At 39.0% G+C, this 14,124-nt stretch overlaps 1 protein-coding gene and 2 long non-coding RNA genes across 3 annotated transcripts; 2 read left to right on the top strand and 1 right to left on the bottom strand.

The window, feature by feature from the left end:
* Nucleotides 1-2,161: 2,161 nt before the first annotated feature.
* Nucleotides 2,162-3,046, top strand: LOC129409268 (uncharacterized). Its single transcript, XR_008632333.1, has 2 exons — nucleotides 2,162-2,439; nucleotides 2,869-3,046. It is a non-coding gene; the product is annotated as an uncharacterized LOC129409268 (long non-coding RNA).
* Nucleotides 3,047-3,203: 157 nt separating this feature from the next.
* On the top strand, nucleotides 3,204-5,068 carry LOC129409269 (uncharacterized). The gene is made up of 3 exons (XR_008632334.1): nucleotides 3,204-4,020; nucleotides 4,096-4,156; nucleotides 4,573-5,068. It is a non-coding gene; the product is annotated as an uncharacterized LOC129409269 (long non-coding RNA).
* Nucleotides 5,069-8,974: 3,906 nt separating this feature from the next.
* Nucleotides 8,975-10,879, bottom strand: LOC110172191 (volume-regulated anion channel subunit LRRC8A-like). The gene is given in 3 exon segments (XM_055154374.1): nucleotides 8,975-9,271; nucleotides 9,352-10,590; nucleotides 10,592-10,879. Coding segments are annotated over 3 exon segments (1,824 nt in total).
* Between the last annotated feature and the right edge of the window lie 3,245 nt (nucleotides 10,880-14,124).

Below are 14,124 nucleotides of genomic sequence, written 5' to 3'. Positions count from 1 at the left end.
ATGCTATATTTGCCCCTTTTTTTATTGAAATGAGCGTGTCGTTGCTTAATTTTAAATTTTCAAAACCCCTCAGGAGAGCATCATTTTTCACTGTAACCGTACTTCTTTGTTGTTCCCTTTCTGAGGCTGTGGCTCCGCAGGCTGGATTCAAGGCTGCGTCAGATAATCAGGCTGATGTTGTACAGTCACGTGACCAGTGACTGACCATGTTGCAGTGCCCAAGAAGCAGGGGTTACCAGCCCGTTCTTCTCGTAAAAACACTGTCGCTGCTTAGTAGTGCGAGGTCCTGCGTCTCTCTTACACGTCGAGGTTTCTGGACTCACAGTGACTCAGGTGGATCCACCCGCTCCTCCCTTCGACCTTAACAGTGGTGGGAGTGGTCAGCAACACACGGTGTGGTCCTTTCCTTTCGATCACTGGACCAGCATTTCTGTTTTATCACCTTGATGAACAACAAGGCTCCAACACCGACAGGTGGATGCTGCTGTGAAGAGAGTGGAAGATCCGGCAGGTTATTGTTCTCTGAGCATCTCCAGCCAGTGATGTTTCCTCCATGTACTGGGTTAGATCAGGTACAAAGTCAGGTGTATCTCTTTTACTTCATGGTTTCATTAGTTTGTTCTTACTGTCCCATTTGTGCGTTTCCATGAGTCCAGCCGATTGGGGTCTATACGTGCAATGTCTCTTTAGATCTATTTTTTGATGCTCTCCCAGTCTATGACCTTATTCACAAAATGCGTCCCATTATCACTTCTAATGATTTCTGATATACCCAAGGTGGGAATAATGTGGTTACATCGGGTTTTTGCCACTGTGATTCTATCAGGTTTGGCTGTGGGAAATATTTCAATCCATTTTGAAAAACATCTATTACTCCTAAACAGTAATAAAATCCATATGTAGAGTCTGAAAGGGGGTAGGTTGGTTGAGGAAACTGGCCTCTCTTAGGTCTAAACTTGCAGATTAAACACTGTCTGCAAAAAATGTTTTGAGTAGGTATTAAATCCTATTGTATTAAAGTATTGATTTACTGGTGCCACCATCCCTCCTGTTGAGACATGATATACTTCATGGCTCATGCTCCTTTAAACATGGATTGGTAAAAATGCTTTTTTCATTTGATCCCACATATATCTTTGATCTCTGACCGTTTCTCAACCAAGTCGCCCTTTCAGATGTATTCACTTGCTCTTGTATTATTTGCAAAATACCTTTAGTATCAGTTACTGTTTCTTGTGTGTATATTCCACACTTTTTCTTTCGCTTTCATATCTGCAGATCTATAACTATTTGATATCAAATCTGTTCCTTTTGTTTGCACTTCACATTTTAATTATTGCTAGTTTCTTTGGTAGATGAATAGCATTTAATAGATTTTGAAGAAGTTGTTTGTGAACACTTCTTTGCCTGTGGTGGTTTTGAACCCCCCTCAGCTGCCACTGGCGATGAAAGACATATACTGCACTGAAGTATATTGTCTGTTTGTGTAGATTGTGGCAGGTTTGTCTCTGTACAGTTTACACACTTCAGTCAAGGCTGTTAGTTCTGCTGCCTGTGCTGACAAATTTGAAGGTAATTTTTTTCCGTCTATGTAAATTTGGAGTAAGGTGGCTGGGTTCAGTGCAGTACATCTCTCTATGTTTAGATGCGGTTGTGACAATAATATTGTCATACACGTTAGGTGTCTGGCTGGTGATACAAATGCCATTTTGGTCTGCAGGAGGAGTGCTGCCACTGCATGTGAAACTTTCAGCTGGTGAAACAGCACTGCCTCTGCAGAGGCTGTGATTGCAAAAGCTGCTGCTAATACTTCCTGCACACGATGGGTTATTACTCAATTCAAAGCAATAATATTCCTTAGATTCAAAGTAATTAAATAAAATAACTGTTGCTTTAAGACGACTCAAAGCTTCTCTTTTACCCATTAATTACATTGTTTGAAATTCTTCAACAATATCATTTATTTAACCCATAAATAATATATAAAAGCTACAAGTACTTTTACTCAGTACTAAATGAATAATACCAGGTTTCTAACAAGCCAATACAACCTAGGTTAAAGTTACTCTATCACTTGAATAAAACAAGCCAACATGCTTAATTACATTTTAAACAGAACATTTTCAAACAAATCAGAAATACGCCTTTAACATTTTAGCAATAGTTTAGTGTTTTATCTAAAATCAGAAGGGACCGAAATAACGGCGATTAAACGTGACCCGTATCTAATACAGACTTTTTATTTTAGCGGACTTTTATTTTGGCGACTTTATTTTGGCAGTCTACTTCCTGTCCTGCTGCCGCACTTTTCCCTTCCTTTAGGTACACGCGCTTTTCTTCCCCTCACTCTCAGCTGCGGCTGATGTGTTTTGTCTGTAAAAACTCTCAACAAAGCTCTGGAATTTCTAAATAACAGCGTATTTCAACTGTCCTGTTAAGGTGAGTCTTTTGCCATTATGTGAATAACTCTTATATTAAATTTCAACGGTGTAAAGTGTCGCTAGCATGTTTTATTCGACAAAATCTTCAATTACTCCTTTAACTACCTTTTAACTTCTCTATAGTATGTTTGTTACACAACATTTTAATTTATAAACTCGATCTAACTGTGATCTCTGCCTGGATACTTTTGATTTACACATAATTTACTTAATTCAACTGAACTTTGGATCAATACTAGGATGAATAATTAATTATCAACAATTAATTATATACATTATACCTGGTTTATGTTTTAGTGCCATAACTCTGTATCGTTCCTACGTATGTTACACATACTCTTGATTTAATTCGTTCATAATGTTCATATTAAAGTAACTAAGGTAATTATTTTGAACGATATACTTATTTGTGTTTCTGGCTTCCTAGGTCAGATTTCCCACGGACTGATTCTGTGATATGAAAAACAACCTCAACTCAACAAACTTCCAGATAATGAGCTAAGAGTCTGTGCGGTGGGACAGACTATTTGTTTTGTATTATTGGACCTGGGATTTGTACAAACTGTCTTCAAACTGTAGTTTATAATAAAACAACTGAAAATTAACTACTTTTGTTCATAGACTCTAATTCATTTATTTATTTGTGACTTTACTTTTGTGCTTTATAATCTCATAATTTATCTTTGTCTCTCATTTTACTTTTAATACATTTATAATAATCAACATTTTTGACTGCTGGTTGGTATTATAACCTGTGCTCCTTTAATGAACTTTTTATGTTTCCTATTTTAACACCCTTAGCCGAGCCTCAAAACTAACGTTACATAAATCATAGTCAAAACTTCTCTTACAGATATTTTTAACATGCAATATTCATTTTTCAGCTGAAGCAATCGGGTAAATTTGTCCCTCTACCTTAGGCCTATGTTGGGTAGAGGTCCACTGCTGACCCCTTGGTGTGTTGACAAAAACTTTTGGCAGGAGTAAACAGTGTATGTGGGGTAGCAACATGTTAGGATTCTTCTGTGACTCACACCACTGATGCCCCGTCTCCTAGCAGCGACGTATCTCTAACCTTGACGTTTGGCACAGATTCCCCATCTGCCTGCACTCTTTTGCCAACTTTATTGTTTTTATTTTGTGATGACAGTACATTACCCGTTTGTATGTTAACATCAGTCTGTAACAGTGGTAAAAATCTGTTTGTTAGCTTTGTTTTTGGGTGATATAACGATATTAGTATTGTCTTTTATCACTCGCTGCGCTGGCTTAGTATTTTGTTCTGTACCAAATTTTGAAAAAGACACAGTATCACTCAAGTTTAGTGTAATCTTGTAATGCCAATACAGTTGACTTCATTATGTAACCCAGGTCTTAAAATCGTTCCTAACTGCCTCAAATAAAATATATATTTATTTATATTTTCTACCTGTACGTAACCGCATATAGTCACGTGCCGCTACGCACACACGGCGTGCGATCCGCCAATCAAATCGCTCGCAGCGCCCAATACAAGCCTCCTGTGCCTGCTCTCCCTCATTCAGGAGTTGGGGAGAGGAGCCGCAGGACTGCTGCACAGGTTAGCCACGTAAATTAAACTTTTACTCGTCTTTGATGTATCCGCTCTAAACTAAAATTATAACTTACGTTTTAGAGGTCTCATTACCACCGCAGAGGACGTGTTCTAGCCGCGCAATCAATTCACAGTGGGATTGGTGAGTCTGTTTGTTTGTCTGTTGGTTGCTACCGAGTTGTTAGCATTAGCAACTTGCCGCTAGCATCTTGCACTTGTTGTTGTTTTACCTGCCGATTTTAATTCATATGCAAATGTAACTAATTGCAGGCCATTGTTTCACCTTATGTTGCTTTAACCGATGCATTTAAAGGTCGTTTTTAAGATCTTTAATTACCACTCAAGTGCAATTTGTTAGTGTTTTTTTTGTTTATTGTATCAATGATACACACTTTAAAATAGGAAATATTATTGAATGTGCACTTCATGAATAATTGTGTATACACTAAGACAGAGACTGAGATTTATTTATTGATTAATTAATTGAATATAATATATATATATATATATAGCTAGCTAATTGAATTATTCCTCACGGTCCTGTCTGTTACTACACAGGCCAGGTGTGCCCCAGTGGGTGCAAAACCCCCCCTTCGATGGCGAGCTAGAACAGCCCACGAACCCACGTGAACCATATCATCGTTACCATCACTACCATCATCCCCTTCTGCTGGTCTGGTAGGAGGCTGTACAGCCAGTCGCTCCCCACCCTGTTTCCATTCACTACTCGCTACTCCTACTGTTTTGCGCTTGAGGACAATTCACATTCCCGGTCAAAAAAATTCTGGACTTTACATATTCATTACTACCCCGTGGAAAGCGAGATAGTGACTCTGTGTACTGCTATTGCAGTTAAGGTGTTGGAGAAAATATCACTGGACTGTATTGGTCAAACGTTTTCTTTTCATATGGTTACACATTCAAGAAATTGTAATTGTACCGCAATATTACTGGTATCAAGCTTGATTCCCGAATCTGCAAAATTGTAAATATTGTTTTTTTTGTTATTTACTATTATCACTGTAAATACATGGCACCAGCCACTAAACCATAATTCCTGACTCCATATTATTCTGTCACGCACCTCCCAGAGCCGTTACCTTCATCTTCTGATCTAGCCTACAATAACCTAAATTTCTTTTGGCAAGCATCATCATATATGCTACAATTAGTTCACTTTTTTTTTTTTTTTTTTGATTGCCAAATTTGCCTCATCTGTTCAAGTTACTTTGTGATTCATTTCCCTAGGTTCAGGAAAAATCAAGTCTTGAAGTGGCTTTGCTAGGAGGGTGTAATCCAGTAATCAAGCCCTGTAGCCGTTACACAATCATAAAAAAGCCATCATTTATTAGTGATAGGTTTTGGATTCCCCCTTTTTTTTTGTTTTTTTTGTTTTTTTTGTTAACTTCCTATCAGAGCAATTCTCCCTTGAACGGTTAAGTTATGTCCTAAGTATTTTACTTCGGATCTGCTCTTAGATCTTTCACTAGCCTCCAGCCTATGGAGGGGTCAGTTTTTTTTTGTTTTTCCTATAACTATTGCCTCTGTTTCTGTTCTCTTACTCTCTTCCCGTCCTTGGTCTGGGACTAATCGAGGCGCAGTAGAGGGAGGGTGCTGGGCTGCTGTGCCTTTCTCCCTGCTTCTTTTTTTCTGCTTGTTGTGTATCAATAGCTGATTTATCAGTTCATCAAGTTGCTCTTTCTCAAGTGTAGGTTTAAACCCATATCTTTTCTGCCATTTTTCTAGGTATTTCGTGCTACCTGGAAACTCTTTTTCCATGTGTTTAACCAACTCCTTCTGTTTTTTGAGTACTGCTTTTTCGTCCATGTTAGTTTGGACTATGTGCCGTCGTGAATACAAATGAAGGATGTACAACAGTTTTTTGTATAACAACTGCTCAAGCAAGCTTCTACTCTTTTTACGGAGCGGCTTGAACCTGGGTGTATATCTCACCGTCGTTATACAAATTCAGTCCCCCACTTGTAGACACTAAGGCGGGTTTAGTAACAGAGAAAAAAAAAAAAAAAGTCCAAAACAAGGTCTGTCAGTCGTCCCTAGGTTTTCCTATCTGCTTGGTCGACCCGTACTTCATCCAGTCAGAAAATCACCTTATTCCAACCACGTACTTTTGACCGGGCCTAAAAACATTTCACTACAGTCACCAGTTAAGAAAGCACCTTATCTTAACAATAGTCATCGACTGCCACAGTCTCCTGCGGATACTGTACTGCTCTGTTTCAGTTAGAGCTACTTTACTAACTGGGGTCTCCGCGACCTCTTGCCTAGTCTCAACAGAATGAAGATTATCTACTCACTCGTGTCGTTCTGGTGTTCTTCGTTCGAATTCCGTCGGCAGCTCCAGCGAGGGACGATGGCGTGTACTGGCCACGGGAAAAGTGGACTTAGCGAGGCAGTTACCTTCTCACCACCTCGGCTGTGCACAGTCTTGCAGTCTGCGTCATCGCCTCCACCGGGCTGCACCAGGAAACCGGCTTACGAAGGACCAAGTAAATGTCAGGGAATTTTACCCTAAGACATCAAATTACATTAAATAAAGACACACCAAAACGAGACAGTTAAAAGTAATCACTTGCGCAAGGAGAGAGAGAGAGAGAGAGAGAGAGCTGTCAGAGCCTGTCAATACCACTGGCTGAGCCTCTCTACTCTGCAGCTCTCCTCCCAACAGCAGCTTTTATTGCAGTCATTTCACAGATAACAACACAGTACATTATGTTATATCACACAATGGTTACAATGATCACATACTAACAATCTTTAGGCTAAACCACCCTCCCATTTCACACTTGATTACAGGCTCCAGGTGATAAACAATTTGGTCAGTTTTCTCCCAAAAACTTATGCTAACCACATGAGGGAAAAAACCCTTAGCTGTCTTCTCATGGGCGACTCAGTAGATTAGTTTAATGAGTCAGCAGTTCTTGTACTAGGACATATGACATACATATGGAAAAACCCAAAAACACAATTGTTGATAACTTTATATCACACACACAAAAGATTATGAATTTAAATGATTCATAATATTTAAAATAACACATAAATTCTTTCACACTTACTGACATCGTTCTATTGGTTGAAATATACCCTAGATCCAATTGTTGAAAACCACGCATGTCCACGGTGAACAGGATCCCGCCTGCCTATAGTTGAACTGACTATGAAGTAAAACGCTAACTTAGCATAAGACCGCATGGTTGTCTCGCGTCGCTAGTTATCTTAATGTGCATATCACAGACACGATTATTAGGCGATATTACGGCTTTTTTTTTTAGTTTAAAGCACATACTGGCACCAACAGCATTTATTTCATTCATTAATTCAAATTGTCTTACCTCTTTCAAAGACACTGCCGCCAAAATCAACTAAAACCTGTAGGGAAAAAAACAATAAATGATAAAATAAGCTAGCGAACAGACATAAATAAATTGTATTAAGATTTTTTTGAATCTTTTTAAGACATACGAACCGTGTATAAAGTGAAATACCGCCGCCGATCACGCACTCCCTTTCTGAACTCCGAGTTCGCCAAAAGAGCAAACGTTAACGTTCCAAAAGCAGGCGCGGCTACGTACGACGTCATCACGTACAGACGCCATGATGAGAGCCTCAGGACTCAACTGTCAAATGTACACTGTAGTGTCCAGTAAACCCGTAAAAGACTCCACACCGACGCCGCGCCGGAGCCTAACGCCGACGCCGCGCCGGAGCCTAACGCCGACGCCGCGCCGGAGCCCAACACCCAACAGTGCCACTAATGAACTCCAGCTAGTGCACATATCACCTATTGTACACCACAGTGTTCAGAAAGTATTCTGACAATGACAACTCTGAAAATTCAACACTTCAATTTGCTGTCTATGCACTGAATAATTTGACGGTGGGTGGAGCGTGTTTTTTTTTTTTTTTTCCACACCATCAAATTTTTTTTAATTCAGTGACTCTGGGTGGGGGTGTTACGTTTGGGCACTTTTTGTTTTTTTCCTGCTTTCTTTTTATTGTTTATATTTTTTGTAGCATTTCTGCCTAGTTTTGTTCTTATAAGTTAATTATGTTTTTGTAGTTTTTTTTGGGGCTCATTTCCGGCAGGAGGCCTTAAATGCGCGAGCCCGGCGCCGCCTCGCTCTCTCTCGGTCTCTCCTCCTCCTCGTCCGCCGCAGGTACTGGAGCTCACACCTCGCGCTGGGAGACCTGCTCCATCCTTTGGGGAGCTTTTGTTAGCCGTTAGTCTTTTGTTTGACCTGGTGGGACCGGCTGTCCTGTTTTCGCTTTTCTGTTGGGTTTAGGTTGTTGGTTTTTTTTTTGGTCTTTAGTTCCGGGCGCTGGCACCGGCTCCTACGGCCCTGTACAGGGTTGGCCCGGTGTCACACCCTTTTGTTCTTTTTATCCGGCTCATCAGGTCCACCTTTCTGTTGTTACTTTTGGTTTGGGCACGGGTAGGGTTTCTTTTTTTTTAGGTTTAAACATCTTTGCACAAACAAAAATAAAAGAACTCTAAAATTCTACTTTGGTTTCCGTGTCCTTTCCTAAATATGTTGGGACTCAAATTTTTTGGGTCGTAACACAGATTACAGTTACATTTTTATCTTTCACTGCACATGACTTGTGCACATGATTTGTGCAGCTTGAATCAGGTCCCTTGTAAATAAGTCTTCACATTTTTAATGTGAAATAATATGTGCTCTGTACTTTTAACTTGCTTATAACAACAGAGCACAACATGTAGCTTACATCCAAAATCAATGACGAGATCCAAAAAAACCAAAACAAAAAGCTTACTGTAAGTTACTGATTCCTAAAAAATCAAAAGAGTATCTAACAGGTGTGTTTGGCATAAAGGAATAACTCCACAGATCAGGTCTGTTTTCACTGACCTAGCATCTATAGCTCAGATTGAATTATGTCAGATGCCCTGCCTTCTCTGACTCACACCCATTATAGGCTACCTGTGTGTTAGTGGTCTGTATTCTGGCTCTTTGTCAGCCTTCCACAGCTGCTCTTTGACCTCAGTAGGCAGAGTGTTGAAGAGGTCCTCCTCCACCACCAGCCCGCTCCTCTTCAGCTGCCGGCATTCACCCAGCTCCACAGACAGACACTCCAGACGTTTGGCTCGGAGCTCGAGCTGTGTGAGTGCGCTCAGCTCTCCAAACCGTGAGGGCAGAGAGTGCAGGCAATTGTTTCCCAAGTTCAAAGTGCGTAGCTTTTTACACTGAAACAGCTCATTGGGCAGATTCTCAATCTATAGAGAAAGAAGTAGACACAAACTATTAAGTATGAACCAATTCATTACAAAATACAAAAGATTAAGGCTCTACTCACTCTGTTTGCGGTCACTGCCAGGTACTGGAGGTTTTGGAGGAAGCCAGTGTCTGCTGGAATATTTGTGAAGTTGTTATGGCTCAGGTCCAGGAAGCGCAGCTTGCAGCAGTAGAATAGTTGGCTTGGAATTTTCTCAATTTTGTTCCTGTTCAGGTAAAGTTTCTCCAGATTGGTAAGTGTTCCGATCTGGATAGGGATGTAGGCTATCTGGTTGCACCAGAGCTTAAGGCAGACCAGGCGGTGAAGATGCTGAAAACTGATGATCTCCTCTATAGTCTTTAGGTTGTTGTCTTTCAGATCTAATTCCTGCAAATTGTGCAAACTAAAAATTGAATGTGGGATGCGTTCTAAATCACAGCGAATGAGCTCCAGCTCTGAGAGGTTGACCATCTTTTTAAGACTATTCAGCACCATGTTCTTGGTTCCCTCGTTGTTGATGGACAGCTTCTGGAGGTGCAAGCCTACATCCGTCACCACTTGAGGTAGCTTTGTCTGATTGCTCTTTAATCTTAGGACTTTGAGCCTTTTGAGCTCGCGAAGCCCATCAATAACAATGTAGCGATTGTTCTCCGAGCTGAGATTCCCCGTCAAGTGCAGCTCACTCAGGTTCTTCAAACTGTAAATCCACAGTGGGATTTCTTTGATGTCAGTGAACTTTATGTGCAAAGACTTTAAATTCTTTCGCAGAAAAGCTAGTGCAGGGGCCTCAGTCTTGGCTGGAGTGTGGTAAAGCCACATCTCGCGTAGGTTGATGAGTTGTGCAACGATTGGAGGAATAGTTACATCTGGAATAAGCTCCAGTTTAAGGACCTCTAATTCCATTAAGTCAAACACTGTGTCGGGAATACCACTGAGCATAAAAAGGTGCAACTCCAGTTTGTCCTGAAAATTTTTGGTGATCCTCTGCCTTAGCTTATCCAACGTCCACTCGTTGTTGAGGTTGAGCTGCCTCAGTTTGTTCTCGCTCACCTCAGACAGGAACACAGCAAAGCGCTCGGAATACAGAGGATCATACTGGTCAACCATGTGCAACATAAAAGCAAAGTCATTCTTCACATCAGGTATGTCACTATAGCTGCTTTCTTCACGTATGGACTCAAAGGAATATTTTTTTTTTAGAGGGCGCCGCAGCATCCAGCAAAGAGTATACATGCAAATTAGGCCATACACAACCACTAAGCTAATGTAAAAGCAGGCTAAGATCTTAAAAAGTGTCGCCAGGGGATGTGCACAACGATACATTCCTGTAACGCGTCAAGCTTTCAATGTCCACCAAACAGTCAACACTAAATTTTATCTCATGCACATAATACCCTGTGTAGCAGATGATCAAAATAAACTTGATGACCTTAATAATAGTCTGACGAATGTACAGCCTGTACACAATATCTCCTTCTTCCACATGGATACGAAACTTCATTTTTTCAAACAAAGATTTTGCCTGCTTCCCCTCTTTTTTGTCTAGAATTCCTGTTTCAGTTCGATCTACAATGCCCTGCTCAATGCGCGTTTTAGTCCTTTGGAGCATAGGAACTCATATATAACCCATTATAACTCACATATAACCCATTATAACTAACATATAACTCATTATAACTCATATGTAACCCATTATAACTCACATATAACCCATTATAACTAACATATAACTCATTATAACTCATATATAACCCATTATAACTCACATATAACTCATTATAACTAACATATAACTCATATATAACTCATATGTAACCCATTATAACTCACATATAACATTATAATCCATATATATAACATATAACCCATTATAACTCATATATAACTCATATGTAACCCATTATAACTCACATATAACTCATTATAACTCACATATAATCCATTATAACTCAACTCACATATAACCCATTATAACTCTCATATCATATAACCATTATAACTCATTATAACATATAATCCATTATAACTCACATATAACTCACTATTATAACTCATATTATAACCCATTATAACTCATATCATATAACTCATGTAACCCATTATAACTCACATATAACTCATATATATAACTAACCATTATAACTCATTATAACTCATTATAACTCATAATAACCCATTATAACTCACATTATAACTCATTATAACTCATTATAACTCACATTATAACTCACATATAACCATTATAACCATTATAACATATAACATATAACTCATTATAACTCATATGTAACCCATTATAACTCCATTATAACTCACATATAACTCATTATAACTCACATATAACTCATTATAACTCATATGTAACCCATTATAACTCACATATAATCCATTATAACTCACATATAACTCATCATAACTCACATATAACTCATTATAACTCATATGTAAACCATTATAACTCACATATAACTCATATAACTATATAACTATCAATATAACTCATTTATAACTCACATATAATCCATATATAATTATAACTCACATATAACTCATTATAACTCACATATGTATAACCATATGTAACCCATTATAACTCACATATAACCCATATATCATATAACATAACTCATTATAACTCATTATAACTCACATATAATCCATTATAACTCACATATAACCCATTATAACTCACATATAACCCATTATAACTCACATATAACCCACTGTCTGTAACCAGGACAGTTTGATAGTGTTTGGTGTAAACTTGGACATTTCAGTGTCCCGAGGAACTTTTGGTCACATTTCATGTGAGAAATGCAGCTGAGATGAAGGTTCAGACTGACTGATGCTCGCTGTGGCTGTAGCCGTGAATGTTTTAATCTAAACATGCAGAAAACACTGATATTTGCTAATTATCCCTGGGATAACATTATGTCTGATGTTTCCAACTGGCTCCACTATGTTATTTAAGATATCGGTGCAGTTTCCCGTTCAGAGGAGCTGTTTCTACACAATATTACACAGCAGCGTTCGGTTCACGAATTCAATGTGGCAAGACAAAACATTTTTACAATAAATTTTAATTAAGCCACTTGTTGTTCTGTTGTAGCTCCTTGTTGTGGCATTCCTCTGTTTTTACTCTGATACAAACTTGAGCTGCACAGTCTTGATCTCGATCCATGTTTCTTCTGCTCGATGAATAATGTCTGTGAAGTGATGACGTATTTTTGACAGTAAAGTTCCGTCTGTGAATTCGTGTTCGTACTGATGAAAGCGTAATCGTAATTTTCATTTCGCGATTATAATTCTTGACGTCGTAACTTTTCAATTCGTATTCTGATGGATAAAATACACACAATATATTTTATGTACGACTGGATTCATTCGAGAGTTTACAAATATTTATTTTACGCGCAACTACAACCAAATACGCACGGATTTTTTTTCTATGCGCACGAATATTTCTGAAAACTTTCTTACTCCATAGGAAATCACTTTTTGCTGCACCCTGTCGCTTTTAACCCACTTGTCTTCGTCACTGATTTATGCAAATACGAGTGTGGTTCCGCCCCGCGTCCGAAGTGCGCGCGCAGATTGAGAAGCGTGTTAAAGGGCACCGCTCCTCCCCGCGGCGCCTTCACGCAGCGACGCCGGTTTTTTTTTTTTTTTTTTTTTTTTTTTTCCTCTCCTGTCTGTCCCGGTTTCACCTCCGTGCCCTTCTGACCCGGTTTTCGCGCAGGTTCCGACCCGAAGATGGAGACGCAGAGACGCACGGTGATCTGGGCGACGTACGTGATCGCGGCTCTGGACATTACGTGGATGTTTCTGGAGTTTTCAGTGACTCCCGTGAGTAAAACGCAAACGAACTAAACTAACTAAACTAAAATAACTAAATAAATGTGTTTGTACGTGACCTGTCATGACGTAAGAGAGGAGTCCGGGTTTACGGAGGCGCAGTGAACGGAGCATGTTTCCTCTGGTTTCTTCTGGAGAGAAAGAAGCAGAATGTGGCCTCCAGCACGTGACGAGTTAATTATGATATAATAAACTGACAGTAAAACAAGTGTCAGAGTCACTAAAACAGAACAGTTTGTGATTAAAGCTCAAATATCACGCAAAACTGACTCTTTGTGACGTTTAAGTCCTGTTCTAATCTTGTTTGCTCTTCAAAAACAGACCTGGACTTGTGTTTTATTTCATTTACACATGTTTGAGTAAATCTTTATTATTCGTCTGTTTGTGTGTGTATGTGTAGTGTGTATGTGTGAACAGCTCCTTTTACCTTTAGTCCAGTAGAGATCAGCAGTTCTAGGAAATGATCCAAATGAATTTAGTGAAGGTGTTTTTGAATTTAAAAGCTCAGGGGAGCCAAAACTTGAAAAAAAAATTAAATATACATAAAGTCAGGAGAGTCAAACTCTAATTCAGAGAGGCCGAAATTAAAAACTGGGACTAAGTCGTGGGACAAACTAAATATTTATTGAAAAATTTCACCAACATTTGTATGTTTTCTCTTCTTTCCAGATCTGTAACGTTAACCCTTTTCTTATTAAAATAAATGTTTAATAATAGTTTTGCTTAAACATTGAATCCAGAACAAACAGAATATCAAATAATAATATTTTAAATAAATAAATGTCTTTATAGTCGATCTGGAGCCGCTGGCAGCTCTGACACAGATTCGACATGTCTGATTTAGATTCACTCATTTATTTATTACATTTATAATCGTTTCACACGTGTGTACGGAGGGAAATGTAACGTACGTCTGAGCTTGAACAAGAACCGAATCTGTTTTCTCTTCACCACATGGCAAAAAACAAAACCAAACATCCAATTCAGACATTAAAAACA

Source organism: Boleophthalmus pectinirostris, unplaced genomic scaffold, assembly GCF_026225935.1.
Source record: "Boleophthalmus pectinirostris isolate CB_2022bp ecotype Guang Dong unplaced genomic scaffold, ASM2622593v1 HiC_scaffold_19, whole genome shotgun sequence".
In the NCBI taxonomy this organism is placed as follows: Eukaryota; Metazoa; Chordata; class Actinopteri; order Gobiiformes; family Gobiidae; genus Boleophthalmus; species Boleophthalmus pectinirostris.
This window is presented reverse-complemented; position numbering and strand designations above follow the sequence as displayed.